The sequence below is a fragment of the Antrostomus carolinensis genome, unplaced genomic scaffold, assembly GCF_000700745.2.
Source record: "Antrostomus carolinensis isolate BGI_N321 unplaced genomic scaffold, ASM70074v2 scaffold15282, whole genome shotgun sequence".
NCBI lineage: Eukaryota > Metazoa > Chordata > Aves > Caprimulgiformes > Caprimulgidae > Antrostomus > Antrostomus carolinensis.
In genome coordinates this window covers 87,290-110,339 of record NW_010300317.1, presented here as the reverse complement: position 1 = coordinate 110,339, position 23,050 = coordinate 87,290, and the positions used below count along the sequence as shown (strand labels likewise).

Sequence of the window (23,050 nt, the reverse complement as noted above, 5' to 3'; positions counted from 1 at the left end):
CAGAGAAGTAGGGGTGACAGTATCACAGAGCTGAAGACAACTGATCAGAAGATGTGGGGTCCCACAAGAGCACACTTGGTTCACTTCAGTGCCAGGAACTGAACTAGGGCCAATGAGCTGGTTGCAAGTGCTTGCTTGACCCCATGTTGCTTCTGGCAGGTGTGTCCAAACTGCTGGAATTTCTTCCTGGTTGTGTCATCAGGTACCTCCTCCTCTCCCCACCTCCATCTTAAACCAGTAGTTTTTCTAACTTTATAATTTTAGATATAGTCCCTAACTAAACAGCTTCTCCATGTGTTTAATTAAAAGACTGCTATTCACGTGTATTCTTTTTTGAGCCTTCACAGCTCCACCAGGTACTGGAGAATAAAAACTATGCTTGTCATGGAGCAGTTGCTATTTTTTGATAGCCCAGGAAAATTTCTCCTCTGCCCTGTATTTCCCTATGGCTTTTAGTCCCTCTGTGCTATTTTTCTTGTTCTGTCCTTCAAGATGCCCATGTTCAACGTGCTTCAGCTTTCTAAACAGTGGAAATGATGTGAGGTGTTGCTTCTTGCTTTGGTTCAGTTCTGTCCTGGTGGTTATGGTCTGTACCATGCACATTCATGTGGAAATCAGAGCTATGGAGATCTTTGTAGGTAGACCACCTTGACACCTAGGCATTTCCTCATCTGTCTCCAGTTGTACTTTTGTTCCAGTTGCTTAGTTCACTGTCGACCTTTCCTCTTTGTCTTCCCTGATGGAAAATATTTGCATACTTTTTGTGCATGATGTGACTTCAGAACATTCTGCAGCCCACTGTGCCATTCTAATGTTTTTCTGAAGCTGACAAAGCACTTTAAGATTTTCCTCTTGACCTTTGTGCATTAGTCCAAAATGAGGCTTAGCACAGAGTTCACTACATCATCCCAGTGTCTTTGTAGAAATTAGTCTATGCCTCACTGTCCTTTGCCTCTCTTAGGAAGAAAAGGATTTGCCCAGACAGATGGTTGAACAAATTGCTCTGTGACTTGTGTAGTTCTGCAGGTGACCTTTTTTTCGGTATCATCAAGTCCGATTTCATGAATCTACTATAAAATAATGTCTCCAGCTCTGATTGTCTCTACTACTATATTATCTTTCCATAACTGCTGTTCAGCTGCTCTGGGAACTTCCAGCTAGATGTCATTTGGCTAAGTATTTGGTTCTGCAAATCATGATCATTTTCCTTCAATCCATTATGTAGAGAATATCTTGGCAGAGCAAGGGCATGATGTTTTCCTTAAGGTCTGCCTGCACAACCCAGCTCGTAGCCCTGAAGGCAGTGCCCCTGAAGTCTCCTTAAAAGATAAGGATGAGAAACAGCAGCAAGGTCGTAAACAGAAGGGAGGATGTTCAACAGGATTGGCTGGCCACGGGGGTGGGGAGGAAGTGCCACCTGGAAGTGGAAGGAGGGAGAGACTGAGGCTGGCATGAATGCGGAAGTAGATTCACTTATAACCAATTATAAGATGACATGTGTGATATTTAGTTAATTAAACCAATAGTAATTTGTTTGTACCACATGAACCCTGTAGAACCCTATAAAAGTGTGTTGTTTTAAGCTAATAAAGGTCACTTTACGAAAGTTCACTCTTACCTCCATGAGGACTCCGTGAATATTTCGGGACTTCTTCCTACACCATTATTTGTGCAAATATTCTGTCAGTACTCAACCCATTTCATCCTACCCATATTCCTTTCAAGGATGCAAAACCATCCTTGACCAACATGATGCAGAATTTAAGCTGGACTTCCAGCTTATTATTCCAGTTTCAAATATCTTGTTCCACTTAGATTCCTCCATGCCTGAGGGCTGTTCTTTGAACCAGCGTTAACTGTTTGTATTCTCCAGTCTCTTAGGTTTCCAGATAGAGGCTGTTCTCCAATATTGAGCACTTATGTGCCCAGTTGCTGGTACTCAGACCTTCTCACACACAAATGGTCAAAGAAACACACATGTGCTATGGATTCCTCCAGTAACTGACTTTAGAAAGTCAATGTTATCCAGTAGCTGGCCCCTGGATCCTCTGTTCTTCCAGGTACCTTGTGCACAAACCCTCTTGTGCACATGCACACCCAACTATGTTTCTGGCAGCAGGTCCAAACCTATGGCCCTACTGGTAGCTGACACCAAGATCCTCTGGTCTTTCTAGTAGATGGCTTGGAATGCCTGGTCCCTCCAGTCTAAGGATCTTTTCAGGAACTGAATATTTTTAAATATCCTGATTTTTAATATGGTATGATCTTGCACTTTAGTTCTTGTCGAGGATTATTTGTAAATCCCTAAAACATAGTCCTTGTTACAGAATATGCTGAAGGGGTGAAGGAAGTAGAAGCCATGGCTGAATGTTTAAGCAAATCCACATTGTCTGTTTTTGGAGATACTTTTAGACTCTTTCCATGGCAGCTATGCAAGAACAGATAACAGTGGTCCCACCAATAACAATGACAAAGAATTGGAGAATGTTTGATATTCTCCAATAATAAATAATAATTTGATAATAAATTAATTCCAGGAATTTAAAGGATGGCTCTTTGCATCAGAAATAGCATTCTGCATGCAGAACTCTAAACAGGGAGCTTGCTCCTAGTTATAGGTAGCTGAATTTGCTTGGGGGACACTCATGCTGACTTTCATGGGAGAAAATGGGTTGCATCACAGTGAGTCCCTAGCTGAACACAGCCAGCAGTGAGGCCCAGCTGTGCTTCTGGCTGAGATATTTACTCTGTATCACGGCCCAGACTTTCAGAAGTCTTCTCTTCCCCCAGTTTAAACAGAAATCAAAACCAGAATTTACAAACAGCTATCTTTATTTGCATTTAAAGATCTGATTTATCTCTTTCTTATGTCAATGGGAATTTTCCCATGAACTTTTAAAGTAAGTTAACTGAAGTTCAAAAATAAACATTTTTTAACATTATTTTTTGTCCAGTAGAATAAACAAAAGCCTCAGCTTAAGTCAGTGGAAACAAGGTTAAGTCAATGCTGAATGCTATAATTTAATTCTTAAACTTGATGTTCAATATTAGAACATCCAATATTAAAGGGTTTTCCCCCTTCTCCCCAAACATTTGGATTTACATAATGCAAAACAGAGACAAAAATACTTCAATGCAATCATGTGCCTCTCGTGTCAGGCTCAAGAAGAGAACGTTGTGGGTATCGGATCCTGCGTCGCCATCGTAATTCAGAAGATCAAGTGCACTGCATTGGCAAAGCTAAGAAATACAGTGAGACGGCAACTCGCGTGAAGGAGATCCTGCTCAGCACAGTCAGTCCAGAGCAGTTTGTTTTAACACTACTTGAAGCAGAGCCTCCCAATGTGTTGGTGAGTCGTCCCAGCAAACCATTCACAGAGGCCTCCATGATGATGTCCCTGACGAAACTGGCAGACAAAGAGCTGGTTCACATGATTGGTTGGGCCAAAAAAATTCCTGGTAAGAATTTTGATCTTGTTTTTGTTTATTTTATTCGATGCTTTTACCATCAATATATCATTCTCTACCCTGAAATAATAGCACAGCACAGTAAATGTGTGGTATGAAAATCTTTATGTTTTTATCATATAAAGTAATAAACAATTTATTGCTCTCGGTAATTTACCTGGATGTATTTTGATATAGCCCATAATTTGCTATCTGTTGTTAGTCAAATACTTGTTCATTTTGCTAAAAAGTATAGTTGGTGTTGCATGTAATTTCTACCTCATGAACTATAAATACCCGATTAATCTAATTTAGAAGGTTCATTAAAAGGGGTATTAATTGGATTGCTATAAAGAAGAATTTAAGACCAAATTCTTTCCTTGAGTCCTGATAGAAAGTTTCGAATACAGTTGATGAAAACTGAAGTGTGTTCAAGCACCGGCTGTCTGCAATTGCTTCAGTTGACTTAGTTGCTCCACAAGAGCATCAGATTGGAAAGCAGTGCATAGTATTGATCTCAGAATTATTGTGTGCTCTCCTTCAAAACAAAAATCAATAAGGATGCTTTTGGTTGTTGGCAACGCAAAGAACATGCACTGAAGTACAACTGCATGTGTTATTGCCTTGAATGTCTCTTTAAACTAAGAGAGGAGAGATCTAGGTTAGATATTAGGAGGAAATTTTTCATCCAGAGGGTGGTGAGGCACTGGAACAGGTTGCCCAGAGAAGTTGTGGATGCCCCATCCCTGGAGGTATTCAAGGCCAGGTTGGATGGGGCTCTGGGCAGCCTGATCTAGTGGCTGGCAACCCTGTCCTGTCCGGAGCAAAGGGGCTGGAACTAAATGATCTCTAAGATCCCTTCCAACCAAAGCCATTCTATGATTTTATGATTCTATGAAATGCAACCACAGTATTGTGGCAATGTACCATTACACTTCTTACAAATTAGAAGTGATGAGCATTTCCAATTCCTTCTCCATGAAGTGCCCATGACTAAAACAGAATAAAGAATAAAAGCCACAATAAAAGCAGCCAGCAAACAGAGAAAATAGTTGGCAAAGTTGTGCAGAAAAACTTGTTGGCTGACATAAACTAAACTGCAGCCTGTGGCCCTTTAGCAAGAACTGAGGTGACCAACCAATAACAGTGAGCTGAAAGAAGCACTGAATGATCAATAAACGTATAGCAGCATGGGGCTTAATCCTTCATTTCAGAGATAGTGCTCTGCTAGAAGTCATCCCTACAGCTGTGCTTACCTCACATGGCAAATATATTCTGCAGCACATGTGGTAGTCCTAACCCCAGGTCCATCAGGACTGAGGAGCCAGCACACCATGGCTCCTCTCTTGGACTTTATACTGAAGGCAACCAGAGCATGCTGGTGCATGCCCTGGTCTTGTCTCACTTGTGCACTATAAACAACACTTGATGCTGCTTGAATACACACCCAGGAAGTCATGACAGCAATCCTTATGTCTAGGAAGGACAACTCTTGTTGGAGAATACTTCATATAATCCTTAAACTAAGAATTTAGGGTAAAGGAAGAACATCCTGTTTCTAGTTGGAGCAGTTGAAGGTGCTACCAGCTCCAGCTGCTGGACCACATCTCCTAGTTGCAGGTTACCCTCTCCGCAGCTCAGCCTCTGTTGGAGGGTTCAGGTGTGATGGTTTCAGGGGTGCAAATTCCAGGTCAGCTGTTGAACTGCTGGGGAGGAGATGCTTGCACAGCACGAGCATCTGAAAGCACACTCGCCGTTTGCAAAGTGATAGTGGTTTTGCCATTAATGTGGAAGGTTTTAAACTGAGAACCCGAATCCTTAATCCTTATTTTTCCTGATTTAAGAAACTCTGAAAATAACTGTAAAGTAAGGAACCATAAGGGGTTAAGTGGTGTCTATTGCTATAATTTATTGTCTGATCAGAAAAACTTGATTAAAAGGTACCATTTCGGAGGACTCACTATAGTTATGTTAATCTGATAGGAAGTGAATTGTGACGGAAAACCAGAGAAAGTCTTTGAAAATTACCTAATTTAAAGCAATATTTGCATGGGAAAAAACTACAAAACAACCTTTTCCATTTTCTGATTGTTCTTAATTTCTATTTTTTTACCTATGACAGCTTTTTTTAAAAAAAACCCCCCCAAAACCGCAAACCCAAAACCTCAGCCAGTTGAGATTAACTTTTTGAATTTTTTAAAAGATCAATTTCCAAACCCACCCCAATTTCAGCATTGATTGCTTTAGTTTATTTTTCGACATCTTTCAGAAAGAAAAACTTTTTCTTGGCAATAAAAGAACTGTATGAAGAAAACCCCTTGAAGCTGTCAAACCACTTCAAAACACTTCCTGAGAATGTTGACACTTTATCATGTTTGTTTGTTTTTTCTGCTGTTACACAGAACAGAAGTAAACACCACTTTAGAACAATGCCAAAAATAGATGTGGTGTTTAATATGTACCTAATTACAAGTAATATTGCTATACTACAAGGTAGTTAGAGCATTTACTTGAATGTGGATTTATTTATATTTTCCATTAAAATAACTGTGATTACTAAAGTTTAGGACATAGAATTTAAGTTTTCAAAAATTCTTGCTTGAAGTTAATTATCTAGATCCAGGCTCTGCCTCCTGGAGCTAAGGTCTTAGGAAAAAAATTACAGAGTTCTTGACTAATGGCCCAGTGAACAGTAATTTTACTTTCTGTAAAGCTGAATATTTACTTTTGTGTAGCTGGGTAGGAAGCCTGTTTTCAACTCTAAATTATTAATGGATATTATTTTGACACTCACCAAAAGTGAAATAAAATGTTTTTATTTTTCCTTATAGATGTTGATGTTAACAGTAACTTTTTGCCTAAACAGGAAAGATAAATGCTTATATTTTATTTTTTCGTATTTAATATTTAATGACCCTATTTTGTTATGAGCTTTCCTCTGTGACTGTATTTTTGTCTGTACTTTCAGCTTAATGGATTGTATTTTTGATATTTCTCAGTAAAGTAGAAACTGACATCTGAATTTTTTTTCCATCTGAATTCTAAGTATTTTAATTCGAAGTTGTCAGACGGCAGAACAGAACTTCTATAATTGCCTTTCACTTTGTTGACCCAGTCTGAGAGTTGAACGCAGTTCATATCTGAACCTGCATTGCTAATCGATAGGATGTTGTCATAATATTGAAATTTGGCTTCATTATGCAACCTAGTGTGTTGCTGGCCAGAGCAGCGTGTCTTTTGATAGTTACTATACATCTAACACAAGTTTTTTCTTGTCTGTTTTAGTAATTTGTAATTCAATGATTTGGTGTAGAGCACGCGATTTAAAGGATGTGTACTACAGCCATAGAAAAACAAGTATTTTAATGTACTCTGCAGCAAATTGGGGGATGGGACTAGATGATCTTTCGAGGTCCCTTCCAATCCCTGACATTCTGTGATTCTGTGTGATTCTGTGAAATGCAATAGGACTTCTGGCACTGCAATGGAAGCTGTGGGGGTTATGTGCTGTCCTCAGTATTTAAAGCATAAGTTAGGAAAAGGAAAGTTGTAGTCTTTCTAACAGCTGTGCTCAATGGTCGTAAATCATACTGCTGGTGCTGATAATGTGAGTTCAGCAGATGACATCTGGGATAAATCTGGATCTTTAAGTATCTGTAGCTTGAATGCTGGGGCTCGGTCTGGTGTCTTTCTCAACTGAGATAGGTTTTTAAACCAAATAACTGGTTGTTTATGCTAGAGAAATCAACACACGCCAGTGTAAATGTTTATTTAAATAAACTTCTGAAATGTTTTTGGGCTGTTTCCTGGGCAACTGCCACTGTCAGTTTATATTAGTCACACTTCCATGATTATTTTTCTAAAAGCACTTCTAAAATTATGAGTGTGTGCCAGTGTCTGGTAGATAATCTGTTGTTGGCTGTGGATTCTGTAGTAAATTCTATGACAGGGAAATCCAGGAGGGAAGGTACCGCTCATAGACTCCTGTTCACCCTTCTTACAAAATAAGGAGCAAGGCTATCAGTTTTGAAAGACAGCACTTTTAGCAATGAAAAGAGAGAGTGCACATTACCCAGTTTATGTCAACCCAAGGCTGTCACCAACTGTCTTCCAGCCTAAGTAGTTTAATAAGATTAAAATACATAGAGCATTTGTACAAATTACTGACAGCAGATTCTTTGACTGCACAAACGTTCTGTGTGTATTTTAAGGTCTCAGACAAAGGGGAAGAACTACAGGAAACCTGTCTCCCATGGCCAAGCTGTGCAATGATTTTTCACTAAGCAGAGTCGTAGATACCAGCTTGTCTAATAATGAAGCACCTTTGCTAAGAGACCTATCTAAAGCAGTTCTGCTTTGAAAACTCTGGCTTCATCTTGGTTGTGAACACAGCTACAGTTTGACCACTGAACTGGTTGTGATTGTATCTGTGTTTCATTCCTTGACTGAGCAGTCTGCTTTCTCACTTCCATTTTCATAATTCACACTTCTGTGGGGTTTTTTTGTTTGGTTGGTTGGTTTGGTTTTTGGAGGGTTTTTTTGTGTGTCTTAATTTTATTTCTCTTTATTTGGCTTCTGTGCATCTCTTTTCCCCAGTCTTTTTTGCAGGGGAAGGGAAAGGGAGGGCAACGACTGTCTCTCCCTCCTGGCTGTGTTGCAGTGCTATCAGACACCTTGCTATAACTTCTGCAGACAACTAGATACTGGAAGAGGCTCATGCACAATCACATTAATTCTCTTCTAGCTTCCAGTATGCTGTGAATGGAGGCAATGGGGACACTAATACCTTCATCAATTACCCCTTTATTTTTCTCTTTTTTCTTTTTTCTTTTTTCCTTTTTCTTTTTTCTTTTTTCTTTTTTCTTTTTTCTTTTTTCTTTTTTCTTTTTTCTTTTTTCTTTTTTCTTTTTTCTTTTTTCTTTTTTCTTTTTTCTTTTTTCTTTTTTCTTTTTTCTTTTTTCTTTTTTTTTTGCAGTTTATTGCAATTTTGGGAAAGCAGGTGGCAGGAAAAGGATGGGCTGGGATCAACACGTCATTTACAAAGGGGATGATAACACAGAGGCACCAAGATGAGGGTTCTTTCAGTTACCCAACCAACCCAGAAACATACCTGTTTTATGAGATTAAAAAAACCCTGCAAACAACACCCATATGCGTTCTGGGGAAAGAACAGCCTATTTTCTTAGGAGTCCTCTGCAGTGCAATACAGTAATCTCCAACAAATGTGTGTTTCCCAATTGATTCACTGGTGCCACTCAGGAGGCTGTGGGATAGTCATCTAAAGAGGTGGCCAAACATAAGGCAGGGCCTCTGCAATCACTTGAGTTTCACCAGCTGTATGGGAGTAATCGCACTTAAACATCACTCTGCTTTATTTCAAATGTTTTGTGGAAGATTTGACAAGGATAATAACAAATATTTATGTTCCGATTTGAGATGGCAGCATCTCCTTCTGATGTCAGTACTCCCTTTACTGACTTTCTTCACAACCCAAAAATGAACTTATTTGATTCATTCCTTCACCTCCACATGACACAAAAATGGGTTTTGAAGAAAAAAAAAAAGAAGAATAAAAGGAAAAACAAAACAAACCCATAAACCCCTAAACTTTCTGTTTCTTTTTGTTTCTCATATACTCAGTCTTCTTTATCAAACCAGAGAAATAAACAGACATTGATTTATTTTATGCTATTTTCATCATTTTAGGCTTCATTGACCTCAGCCTCTATGACCAAGTAAGACTCTTGGAGAGCTGCTGGATGGAAGTTTTAATGGTTGGTTTGATGTGGAGATCAATTGACCATCCTGGAAAACTAATTTTTGCACCAGACCTTGTACTAGACAGGTAAGAGAAATTAACATATTGAGAACACTTCATATTAGCATGTTTGAAGGTGGAGTGAATGATAAGAGGATTGAGTACAGGAGATGCTATTAATACTTTATCTAACAATATCCTTTACTTGTGTTTGTAACAATAATATCTTGAGGTTCCACATCCTTGCAGGGGCTTAAGGAATGCTAAGTAAAACCTGTATTGCCAGTTCCTTAATTGCTGTAGTACAGGACAGTGTGAAGTTTCTTTGTATTTTTCACATCTTTTGCTCATTTTGATCCTTTTGGTCTGGGTCTCCAGATGCTGAAACTGTAGACACATCAACACAGTGCACTACATTGTCAATCAGTTTCTTCCAGTGGATAGATTTTTCTCTTCTAACCCCTCAAAAAAAGCAGACATAGTGTCAGGCCATATTTTAATTATTTTAAGTAGCTTCTCTACTTGTTTTTCTCCCTGAGCCTAGTGCAGACTTCATAAATAGCTATAATAATGAACATTGCAGCACTGGTTAAAAGGGATTAAAAACCTCTCTAGCTTGCTTTTTAATACTGAAAGTATTTTTTTTCAAGCTAAAGCAGAGTGTTTGCAAGATTAAAAGTTATTTCTCCATAACATCATGTACTAGCAGGGAATAATATGGATTAGTAAGGCTGTTTTTCTACAGGACCTTAGAAGGATTTGACCTGGGCTTCATACTGGTACAAAGTCAGGGAAACAATCTACTCTCTTGGGCAGGTTTAGAATACTTCTTAACCTTTTCAACCTGGGAAAATTCAGATCTGTATCAGTACTGTGGCTTGAGCTGAATAATAATCACTATCCTAGATATAGAAAGCAAAATGGGTTAGTAAAAGAAATTTAATTTATAGAAGGTATGAAATATTTGCTCATATAAAATTTAACGCAAGGACACGCTGCATTGTTCAACGCAATGATAAGAAATTCCTGAAAACGTATGATACATTTAGTTCCTCGGGAAATAGTATGTGCTGAATAGAGTGAGCTTATTTGATTCATTCCTTTACCTCCACACAACACAGCAGAGTGGGAGCCAGCAAGCATCTGGGCATGCTGTAATTTATTTTATTTTTTTTTTAAGACACGAAACTGGTCTGTAAGTTGTTTGTTTTTATCTTAGTTGAACTTCAGGTACAGTTCCTGCATACTCTTTGTAGACAAGTACCTCTCTGATGCTTGTGTCTTTTGTTTTGAAACTGGCAGCTGCCCCTTCTCCTCCAGGGCTTAAAATTCCCCTTTGCTATGAGGAACACAGGAAAATGGGCAATATTTAGTCAGCTGCCTTTCTGCAGGCAGTACTTGCTCTATCTGCTTAGTGTTACCTTCCTGTGCCTGCTTTGCAGCCTGAAGGCTCAGCACCTTCCTCTTGGGATCCAGTAGAGGAGTAAAGTTCTTTATAATTCTAAATAATTATCCTGCACTGCTGTGCTCAAGTCTGCCTCATCTTAAAAATGTTCTAGAGAAAAAAATCTCATATTCCAGATAGTATAAGAAGCATCCCTTTGAATACTGTGTCACAGAGCTTAATTGGTTTTTTTAGTCCAGTATATGAAAAAAACCCCTAAAAAACAGGAACAGTAGCTTCAGTGGTTTGAAATTTGCTGCTGCTTAATTTAAAACCCATTGGGATGGCTTAGGGTTGTTGTTACAGGGTTTGTTTTTTTTTTTTTTCCTTTTTTTTTTTCAGATCAGAAAATGAGACCATTTCTAATATCCAAAATGGAGAAAGTTGCACTCATTAAACACTTGCAAACATAAAAATAACCAAACTACAAAACCACCAAAAAATCTATTTACATTTAAACACCTTCAAAGAAAAAGATGCTGGGGGATGGGGGTAGAGGTTGTTTTATTCTTTAAATATGTCTTATTGTTCCAAGAAACTAATTTTAGAGGAACTTTCTTATTCACCAAGTCCTGAAGTCTCTATCAGGTACAAATAGTGATATCACTGGTTGTGGTATGAACTCCTTGTGAAACAAATCTGGAAAATTATTCCAGGTGGTACTCTGCCCTGCACTACAGATTTTCAAACTGATTATCCAGAATTATACTGGCTGTGAGGGTTGGACTCAATCATCTTAAAGGTCTTTTGCAACCAAACCAATTCTATGATAAAGCCTGTTAACAGATATATGGTCATACTTACCTGCGGTCAATCCTGCCTGCGCTTTAGAGAGTTCCTTAGAGGTGCTGACCTTTTATACCAGTGTAATTTTCAATTTAGATTTCATGACAGAACCTTTTGAATTCTCCCAAAGATGAGATGGATAGGCGTTTTGCTGCTCCCTTTGTGCTTTGACTTTTATCTGGCTGAGTCAGAGTTCCTCAATTCTACTTTTTTGGTAACGTTTTAAATGTGTTTCCATAGGGATGAGGGAAAATGCGTAGAGGGAATTTTGGAGATCTTTGATATGCTCCTGGCCATGACCTCAAGGTTCCGAGAGCTGAAACTGCAGCACAAGGAGTATCTGTGTGTCAAGGCAATGATCCTCCTCAATTCCAGTGAGTATGCAGTTGACTCTGATGCTCAACAAATTGTACTTTTTATTTTGAGGGTGGCTGGGCAATCAACCTCTAAAAATGGCAGACACGTCAAATGAGATAAAGCTGCTGAAAGAGAACAATAGGAAAGGATTTCTAACCATCACATTGTAAGGATTTTTGCTCAAGAAACTTCTAAACTGTATCATTTACTGAATTTAGGGTCTGTGTCTTGTTGTAAGAACTCCATGAAAGACCCAAAGTCTGAAAACTTCTCAGAAGGTGGGGCTCATGGCCCAGGCTGTGGGTATGTCCTTTTCAAGGAGAAGTTTTGCTCGTTTCTCTCTGGATCCTGGTCATGAGTAAAGTTGCTGTACAGCTCTACAAACCTGTCCTTAATTCTTAATTTTGGTAAAACCAGTTACTCAATGGAGTGATGATTAATTTGGCTTAAATGTTCCTAATTATGGTAATTAATTGGCAGAAATGATTGAAAGTACTCAACTGTTCTGCAAGATGAATTTCAGGATAGGGGCTTTGCTTTGCAGCCTTTTACACAAAGCAAATCAGAGTGTGTGTTTACTAGTTTAGGGTAGACTGCAGCAGAACAGTTTTATGCCCCAGAACATGTTGTAATTAATGTTGTCAAAAAAACCCCAATACCAAAATAACATCTAACTACTTACATCTACTCTTTTCAGCAAGGAGCTGCTGTGTAATTCTCAGCCCAGTTCTGAAGGGGAATAGTCCAGCTGTTACCCCACTTGTGTATTTCACCAGACAACAAAAGCTGTTCTTTTTTTCTTAAAAAAATCCACAACAAGCAACCAAAAAACCCAATTAAAAAAATATTCATCAGCCATATTTTCTTCAAAGCCTCACTGCTCAAAAAATTCTCTCCTTTCACCTCTCCCTGCTCTCCTTTCTCATCACAGTTAATCTTTTACTTCTGATTTTCAAGGTGCTCTGGAGCTATGTCCTTCCATAAGTATCTTTGGGAGGATTTTTTTTCTTTGCCCAGGTCTCTTTTGCTCTGTCAATAATGTTACTGTGTGTTTCCAGACCTTCCTAGTAGTGATTTCCTCTTTATCCTCCCCATACTCTCAGACTCTTTTTTTTTTTTTTTTTGCTTTTGCTGACTTTTAATGTTTCTCACCGTAGGCAAGTGCTGTATTATGGCACCCTTAGTGAGCTGTATGGACACCATGGCAGGCTGGGTCTATGAGCAGTGTCTCTCACCATGGTCTCCTCCCTCCCTATACTCAGAGAAAAAAGGGGGTTTTTCAGCAAGAAGGTATTAGAGCAAGCATAATGCTATAATTCATAATAGTTACTAAACTACAAGTTACAGAGTGATTCAAAGGAAAAACCCCTGGAGAATGGAAAGCATGTCCGTTCTCTGGACTGAAGGGTCTATGTTCAACATGTCATCTTGGGAGGATTTGGGAGAGTTACTCAGTTTGTAAGTAATGTGGCCATCAAATTTTGGCAAAGGAATGTAAATCTTTGCTTGATGTGGCACACAGAGCATCATTTATGGAGTCTTGAGGGGGGTGTCTGGAAATATATCTTCTCTAATCCTACTGAAATATTGCATCAGAAAAAAAATCCACAGTCATAGCGGTTTTTTCTTCCTGATGAGCAGGGAGTATTTCTTTCTCTTCTCTGGTTAGGCATGTTTCCCTTGTCAGCAGAAGAACCTGAAAGCAACAGGAAACTGCATCACCTGCTTAATGTAGTCACAGAAGCTTTGGTGTGGGTTATTGCCAAGAGCGGAATCCCCTCGCAGCAGCAGACAACTCGTCTGGCCAACTTGTTGATGCTCCTCTCACACGTCAGACACGCAAGGTAAATTTTACAGAAGGTGTGTAATGTGTGAGGTGTTAGTGTGCTGCTCCTCATCTCTGTTCATGGTAAGGCTTTCCTTCCTAGCACAGCTAAACAGGCAGTGTACTCAAGTGCTTGCTGGCACTCAAAAGTGCTGTGTTGATATTAAAATGCTGTCTTAACTATATTACATTAAATTGTTCATTATGTATCTGCCCGACATGTTTAACAACAATAACACAAATTCAGCCTTCAAAAAAAAACCAAAAACCAACCCCACATCCACAGCCATGATTACATTAAATTGTTCATTATGTATCTGCCCAACATGTTTAACAACAACACAAATTCAGCCTTCAAAAAAGAAAAAACAAAACCAACCCCACATCCACAGCCATCAAAACTCTTCAGTCCAAAATAAAAGTTTCCTTCAAAACTGATCTGCAGCATGGGCTTTGGTGGAGCAAAGTGTACTTTGGGAGCCAGTTTGTCCAATTTTGGCCAAATTTGTTGTATTTTATTCAGAACCACAGCATTTTAGCCAAGTGACTTGTGCTACAGTGATGCCACACTCCTGCTTTCCCCACGGGAAGCAGCTCTTCTGCTCCCTGCCAGTTTCTGGACCTTCTTGAACTGCTCGTCTTTGCTTGCAGCACTGCAGACTCAAATGTAGGGCCCTACAAACAGATGCTTTAATTTTCAGGCTGTTTGTGATTTTAAATTATTACCCAGAGACCAGCTGTTCACAAAGCTTTCTTGCAGCTTGGCTTTGAACTGTTTGTCTAGGGAAGGTGCTCCTGGGACCAGGCTGGAGCATGCAAAGGAGATATAGACATATCTGACTTCATGTAGTAACACTGGAAGAGAGACAGCCACCACCTTTGCAACAGGCTTCCTGGGAGAGCAGGTGGCAGCAGCAGGGACCTGACTGTGCCAAAAGGCAGATTTTAACAGCCAGTTTGTGAACTGGGGGTGAGTTGGAGAGCTGGTCCTACAGAAGCAACAGCACCAGCCAGAGCTGAACCTTGAATCACGGTTCTGGTGCACTGCCGTCACCTGGGTTGGCCACTGTGGTGTGACACTGCATCACAGCATTGCAGGAGCTCTTGTTCTGGCATGGTGTGAACATAAACATTGTGAATCTTTGAAAAATTTTTATATTTTCTTATTAAAACAAGAGTTTTTATGTTGAGCCTGCCTCAGCCGAAGTCTGGAGACTATTTTTTGTGACTTGTCTCCTTTACGTTGCTTAGCACTGGTCAGTCAATTATACATTGCTCTGGAAATAATTGATGCTCTCAGCCTTGATTACCAAATGACGCAGGACTCTCAAGAGCTGGGTGTATAGGGGGAGGGGGGTGCAATTTTTTCTTTGCCATTAACATATTTATAACTCTTGAATTGTAGCAGAACCTCGTTTATCTGGAACCATTGCCCCCCTCTCAAGCCCATCCATCAGGTCAGCTATGTGCTGGCTGGCTGCTGCTATTTCCACTGTGATAAATTTGGTGTTGAGCAAGTGCACTTACATTACAACCCCAAAACCTTCAATGCATCTGGAGTATATGTATGTGCAACTGCAATGGCAACAGCCATCTCCTCTTAGTCCAAATCATGATACAGCCGCAGAGCATTCAAGCTAACAAGGTGTCATTGTATCTTACTGCATAACAAAAAAATGCCTTTTAAAGCCTTTAGCCATCTGCAAGATCTGACACTAGACATGCAGAGAGGAAACAAACTGCTTCAAGTTAGCCAGGGTAGTTGTTTTTCCTGCTCAATCAGGTAGGAGAAGTAGGTAACTAGAGCTACACATTGTAAATTCCCCTTCTGTATAAAGCTGAAGTGTGTGAGCCTCCCATGTTTACAGCATCAAAGAGATTTTCTCCTTGATTTCAATAGGGTCAGTACATCAGCATTATCTTCTGAAGTCAGTTTGTGCTGACTAAAACAAATCTTGGTTCCCTAAGTATTGAAACACTCAGCTTTAAAGTGTTGAGATGTTGTTACTGTTGACAGTGGTAAGTGATCTCAGGGACTACAGCAGCAAAATCCTCTTCACTCCTAATAAGTAAAAGGACACTCTTGAAGCCATGAGCAGGTTTTCTGTCTCGGCATTGTCAGACCCAGATCGCTGACTTATTTTCTGTTCTCTTTCACAGTAACAAGGGAATGGAGCATCTCCTGAGCATGAAGTGTAAAAATGTGGTCCCAGTGTATGACTTGCTGCTGGAGATGCTGAATGCGCACACTCTCCGAGGCCAAAGGAAGTCCCCGGTCACACATCCCGAATTTAGCCCATTAGAACAAATGGAGACTGGTGACAGTCTGCGAAATGGGGCAGCCCAGTAAGTCTGTCAAGACCTGGGAATGTGAAGCTTGTTCAAAGTTATGGGAGAAAACAAAGTTATGGGAGAAAACAAAGCTCCTGGGAGGACTGCTGAAGTGTGACCAAGTGCAAGGCCTCATCTCTTCCAGATTTGCACATCGGGATCTCGGGAAAGGCTCGTGGGACGCACACCTCTGTCCGTGTTTCTGACATTGTAACAGCTGCACTTTTATAGTGCCTTTTCTGAGACTCTTCAAAAGCACCTTATGAAATTAAGCCTCAGAACAGCACTGTGAGACAGGGAATTACTGCCTCTCCTTTTCAGAGGAACGTGAGCTGAGACAGAGAGATAAATGGCCTGTTTTAAGATGACAGAAGTTGTCTGTGTCAAGGCTAGGAGTGAGCTCCGAGGTCTCCATCTCCCAGACTAAGGCTTTTAAGCACCGACTAGGTAATCTCCTCTTTCAGTGTGAGATTGTATGAAATGTAGAGCAGCATCATTTGGGACAGATCCACTTACCTGTGTGTGCTGGTCCCTGGGGAACCTGCTTTGCAGCTGATCTAGATAAAGTGCCAAGATATGTACAGTGTAAAGGAGTTTCTTCTTTTCTTAAATATGCAATGGCTGCAAGGGCCTTCATTTGAAGGCCATTCAGAATAGCTTCTAGGGCCAGTTCAGAGCCTCTTCAGAAGTGTTAAACCGAGCTTAAGTTTGTATTTTGTGAGCCTCTTCTTAACACTCACATTATTATCTGTGTATTATTCTTCAGTGCTTTAAACAATGACCAAACTGCCGAGATATTTCAGTCAGTGCTGACCTTTGAAACGTGTTTTGTTGGTGAGATTAATATGTTGTTTTATATATTTATTAATGATGTTAAATCTATTATAATATTTAGGTACAAGAGGTTGCTCTGTGAATATTACCTGTTTGCATTTGTACATGATCTGCTAATCAGGGCTTGTGAAATCAGCTAGAAACAAACCATCTTCCCTCCCCTTTTGACTCAGGTGTGGAATTATCTCCTGCCCACCTGAAAGCTCTTGCAGCCGTTTTTCAGGGGGTGGGGCAGTGGATGGGAACCTAAACTGGGACCTGCTTTTGCCTGCTGCCCTCAGGTTTGCTGCTTGCTTCTTTTCAAAGTGCATGGCACCTTATGCTCTGGTTTTCTATCTTGTATAGGATCCCTCAAAGAGCAGGAGGGATGATGGTTCTGGCACTTCCTTGTTTAAATTTCACTGAAGATGTGGGTTTAAAAGCCGTTGTGCTGATTTCTGCATGCATTTCAGCTGCACTGAGCAAAAGAAAACCTGGAGGAAACAGCCTGGCTGTTGGCCTCAGCAAAGAACAGGATGGCATCATTCATTCTGGCAACTGCCAACTGCATTTTGATGTGAGCTAGAATTGCAATCACTCTAAATGGATATGTCTAAATATAATACATGTATGTCCTGGGCATTTCAGGTATGGCAAAATTAAATTGGGATCACACCAAAAGTCTATTTTGAGCCAATAAGTCTTTTGGATTAGGGACTTTGTTTAGCATGCCATTTGCATACTTTGAATATTAGTCAAACCTTTGATCTTGGTGTTTTTTCAAAGCCAAGGACAATATTTTTTATAGGAGGAGCATAAAGAGTTTTCAGTGAGTTACACAAATCTGTTGTCTTGTTTTGATCTTGTACTATATCAGATGCTGCTGATGGTCTAAATTTTTACTAGGTACCTTTTTATTGTTTTTAAGAAACTGTAATATAGCAGTGCCCTTCTAGATAAGTGTAACATTTACTACAAAAAAAGAGAAAAAAAATGTGAGTACAGTCTGTAATTCATTGGTACTTTCTTTCTGAGGGAAGTTTTAGTGTGAAACAGATGTGTTTCTGTGTTTCTTGGGCTTGATCACCTTCTGGCCTCGATGCCTGTTGCATTGTTCTTTTCCTGATTTTCCTTATCTTGTGTAATCTTTTTGTTTAACACAGTTTTTCAAAGAAATGTTTAAATGATTTTTTTTGTTGTTGTTGGTTGGTTGGTTTGCTTTTTTAGAAGTGCTGAATTTATGTGCAATCTTGAAACAAACCTCTTAAAAAGAAAATGGGAAAGAGTGGGTATAAATTGTAAAATTAACATCTAAATGGAAATTTGCTTTGGAGTGACTTTGTAAAAGGGTCACACTGCAGATTTGTGCCACGTGTGTTGTGATTCATATATGCTGTTACTAGCACAGTGCAACTAGGGAAATGATGTGATTCTAACAGATATTTTTTGTCTTGTTGAACATCATTTTATTAAAAGTTATTACTAGTGTTTTAAAATGGCCAAAAGCCAATAGCTGTCGACTCTCTGGATTAATATAGCTGTGTTTGTGTTTGGATAAGGAGAAGGTGCATGTGGCTCAAAGAGCACAGTTTATAAACAGGGAGCTGTGTGACAGAATGACTGAACAAGGGACCTTTGTCTCTTGAGAGAGACATTGGGTTTGTCATGGGTCTGCATCCCACAGACTCCCTGATGCTGCGTTCCTGGTGTGCAGCATGTCCATGTCCCTGCCAGACCTGAGCAGAGCTGTCGCGCTGCGTTTCAGTTTAGATATTGAGGGGAACTTTTCCAGTTTCAGCATGAATGGATGGAGTGCTGAGGTGCTGCCAGGGCTGGGAGGAGGAGGAGGAGGAGCAGAGCTGGTTTACTATGGCTTTCCTCCACTGCTCAGCTGTACATCAGCCTCTGCTGCTGAGCTGGGACCTGGCCAGAAGCGGTTGTTTCTACTTGAAGAAATTATGCTGCAGTTTTGGGGTGTTTGCAGAGGTGAGCAAGTCATGCAGGAGTGCCAGTTGCCATGGACTAAAAAAAAAAAAAAAAAAAAGCCCAAACTTTTCCTTATGTGTGCTGTTAAAAATATGCTGAGATTCCTCTCAAGTCTGGCACTAGAATGAAATGGTAAAACAACTGTAATTTTTTATGAAGAAATGTGGTAAATCTTGGAGCATTTGAGGCAGCTGAAATGTTTTGTCTCCAGGAATGCAAGACCTTTTCCACACCTCGGCCTTCTTGCAAATTACCCATTTTTAGTGATGTCACATTGCCAGTCAGAGGGAAGAATATGGGGAAAAGATGTGCTGGAACATTCTCCCTTAAGATAGTGCCTGACAGGCTGAGTGCTTCTATAAAATGTGTAGCACTTTAAGATTTTTTTTCAATAAATATGCATAATTCCTTAATAATAAAATGTTAATTCCTTACTAACTGACTGACAGGGATCATTGTGATGAAAGGAGAGCATCCTTTTAAGTACTGGAACTTTTTCTTTTCCTCCTGATGGCCTTTGGAGTATGGAAGACATTTGCTGTATTTGCATCATTAGAGTGGTTTAACAGAGCCTAAAACTGCAGTGAGCCCTGAAAAAAATTGCCTCTTGGTCATATTCGAGATGACACCAATGGTGGGTCTCTTCTGAGGTAAGAATTTTTGTCTTGTTTGTAATTTATCATAGAATGGTTTGGGTTGGAAGGGACCTTAAAGCTCATCCAGTTCCAACCCCCCTGCCAGCAGCAGGGACACCTTCCACTAGACCAGGTTGCTCAAAGCCTCGTCCAACCTGGCCTTGAACACTTCCAGGGAGGAGCAGCCACAGCTTCTCTGGGCAATCTGGGCCAGTGTCTGACCAGCTTCACAGGAAAAAATTTTTTTCCTAATATCTCCTCTAAATCTACCCTTTTTTCAGTTTAAAACCGTTACCCCTTGTTATGTCACTACATTACCTGGTAAAGAGTCCCTCTCCATATTTCCTGTAGGCACCATTTAAGTACTGGAAGGCTGCTGTAAACTCTCCCTGGAGCCTTCTGTCCTCTGGGCTTAACAACCCCAACTCTCTCAGCTTGCCATGACTGCTCAAATATGACGGACAGTGGCTTAGCAACTTCATCCACCAGTTCCCCCAGGACCCACAGATGCATCTCATTAGGTCCCATAGACTTGTGCACCTTCAGGTCTCAAACCTGACCTTCTCCTGTGGTGGGTGGTACTTCATTCTCCCACTCCCTGCCTTTGGGTTCTGTGAACTGGGCAGCGTGGCTAGACCACTCACCAGTGAAGACCAAGGCAAAATGTTGTGGAGTACCTCAGCTGCCTCCATGTTGGTTGTAGCCAGGTCTCCTGCTCGGCTCATTGTGAGAGGTATAGTTTATTTCATCATCTTTTGTTGTCCTATGTACCTGAAGAAACCTTTATTATTTTTCATGTCCCTAGCCAAGTTCAGCTCCAGCTGTGCCTAGGCTTTCCTGATCCTCTCCCTGCACTCCTGGGCCATATCCCTGTGATCTCCCCAGGATGTATGTCCCTGCCTCCACTGCCTGTGCATTTCATTCTTGTGTTTTAGTCTGACTTAGCCAAGCTGGCCTCCTGCCTCCCCTGTCTGACTTCTTGCACACTGGGACTGAGAGCTCTTGTGCCCTAAGAAAAATGTCTTTAAATATCTCCCAGCTCTTGTTCACTTTGCCTCAGAGGGCAGTTTCTCACGAGATCCCACACACCAGTGCCCTAAACAGCTGTAATTTTGCCTTTTTGAGGTTTAAGGTCCTGACTCTACTTTTTCCCCCATATTGTACTCCTCAAGACTGAGAATTTCACCAGGGCTTCATCACTGCAGCCCAGGCTACCTCCAACCTTGATCTCTGAGAAGTTCCGCATTAGTGAGCCCCATGTCCAGCAATGTGTCTCCTCTGGTCAGGCTCTCCATCACCCAGAGATGTAGGACTGCCTGCAGTTTGCTGTGCTGCTTTTCCAGCACATGTTCAGGTGGTTGAAGTTCCCCCTTTCAGGATCAGGGCCTGTGAATGTAATTTAGAATTGCTTTCAGAAGATTCAAAATACTTACATATCAATTGGTACAAAAGCTTCACGTGGAAGCTCAGCCTGAGCGTGATGAGTATCGCTAATGGCCATGACTGGGGTCTCGAAAAGCACAATGCTGCTGCTGCTCCCACCCGTGCGCTGATGGCTTAGAGCCTAACTATACAGAGAGCAAGCCTGTGCTTTTCCCATCAAGCTGGACCCAAATGATTTTGAAAAGCTGGCCCAGAGAGCCTGCTTTTGTGCCTCCAAGGTTGTTCCTTTGTTTGAATAACAGAAAACAGTTGTGCACTGATGAAATAGCTGCCCTCCCTAGGATGTGCTTTAGCCCACAGATAATTAGAAATGCGATTGTGATGATGGATCTACTTTGATTTTAGCACAGTGAGCACATGGCACAGAGAGACAGCACGTCCTCCCTTCCCCACCAAGAGCAGTGCCCAAGGAAGACAGGTTGCTCTTACCTTGAGAGCTGAAGTTAAAAACAAAGTATGGATTTGCATGGCTTCGTCTGAGGTGCCTGACAGTGAGCACTGTCTAAGGGCCTGCCACAGGAATTACCGTTTCATAGGGCTGAATACTGACCAGCTATATATTCAGTACATGTATCAATATATTCTGTCCACTTCCTTGGACTGCAGGGGAGCTTATAACCCCTGTTCCTGGCTGCTGTAGGTGAGCACAGTCAAGGACAGTCACCACCATGGCAGCTGCTCTTCATCTCAGCCCAGCTGTAGGCTGCACCATTTCTTTCGACAGTGCATGGTCCTGTGATCCCTCCATACACTCAGCACTAGAAGTCACAGAAAAGCCTTTCCTGTTGTCACCATTTGTCTCAGAAGAAATTGTTGGATGCTATTTATGTCATGTGAGATAACGATTCAGCAAAGGAGTTAAGGATGTGGTTGTTGTGCTGACCCAGTGCCTAATCCAATTCTAAAGAGAGCACTGGAAATGGGAATACTAAAGGCAAGTGGATCGCTAAAATATAGAAACTATATATTATTTACATTCATTTTCACAGCGTTTACTACTGAACTGAAGTGTGGTGAATTGTGGCACGCTGTTTCATAGCTAAGACTTAATTTTATTTATGAACTGGATATTTTTTTAACTCTACCTTTTCATGTAGGAGTCACCTCATTCCTCACACATTGTTGTCAGTGATTTTGATTTAAGTGCATGAAGAAAACAAGATGGCTATGCCTTAACAATGCCATCTTCTGCTGCTGCTGCCTGAAGAGCCAAAACCTTCTTTACATCTCATGTCAGGTACTAAGGAGCTGGCACAGCCATTAACAGTGGTTACTGCACATGTTCCCCAGAATGTTCTGTTCTGAGTCCTACTTCCTACATGGGTTTAGTGTCATGTTTTGCCCTCACACCAAGTTTGTTATGGAGATGGGTTTAGGACTGAAGTTGGTACCTTTTGTACTAATGCAAAAAACCCCACAACCCTGACCTTGAGCTCAGCTGCTCTTTAGTTCTGTGAACCTAGAGTACTTGTCTCATGGTGATGTGTGTTTCATTCAGCTGTAGAGTGTTGTGGCTGAATAAACAGGTATCATAAAACCTAAATATCTGTCTTTTTGGTCACTTCTTTCCTGTAGCTGGGCTGAGACTGGTTTCATGAGGGTAGAATATGCATGATCACGGTGTGGGCGAGTGTCTCATCCTTACGTTTGCAGTAGCTCCACAAGCTGTTGGTTGATTTACTTTGTCAAGTACTTGAGTTCTCAGGATGTTCCCAGCACCAAGTGACTACAGAAGATGCAGGTTGTGCTGGGATGCTTCAGGAACTGATGAATTTAACTGTAGGGGGGACAACTCATAATAAACAATTATCAGTCCTCTGCTTCCCACGCTAGCAGAATTGTTGACTATTTTGGCAGGGGGGAGGGCTGGAGGTAGAGCTGAAACCAGATTGAGGCCTCATCTCCCTGCCAAAGAAGTAAAACTTAAACTAGAAACTAGTGTTGGCCTGGTTTCACTCCTGCACATAATCCACGTGCAAAAGCACACACTGGTGTGCTTGCTCTCACTACTGCTCTTGCCCTTTTTTAATCTTTTTTTTTTTTTTTTTTCCTTCACAGAACGCTGACAACACAGCTCTGAGTGAGAGGATGACACCAAGAAATTGGTGGGTATATAAATTACTTGTTTGAAGCAGACTTCGGTGTCAGCCTACAGTGCAGTGGTTATAATCAACTGGAAGTAAAACTATTTAAAATAGGTTTTGGGGAGAAAAAAACATTAAAGT

At 40.8% G+C, this 23,050-nt stretch overlaps 1 protein-coding gene across 1 annotated transcript in view; it reads left to right on the top strand.

Moving 5' to 3' along the window:
- ESR2 (estrogen receptor 2) overlaps positions 1-16,475 on the top strand; it is a 32,313-nt gene extending 15,838 nt beyond the window's left edge. Inside the window, exons 4-8 of the mRNA XM_010163104.1 lie at positions 3,160-3,459; positions 9,154-9,292; positions 11,676-11,809; positions 13,462-13,636; positions 15,778-16,475. Of these exons, the coding sequence (XP_010161406.1) occupies positions 3,160-3,459; positions 9,154-9,292; positions 11,676-11,809; positions 13,462-13,636; positions 15,778-15,967 (938 nt within the window). The 3' untranslated portion in view covers positions 15,968-16,475. The remainder of the gene's footprint in view (positions 1-3,159; positions 3,460-9,153; positions 9,293-11,675; positions 11,810-13,461; positions 13,637-15,777) is intronic.
- Positions 16,476-23,050: the final 6,575 nt, after the last annotated feature.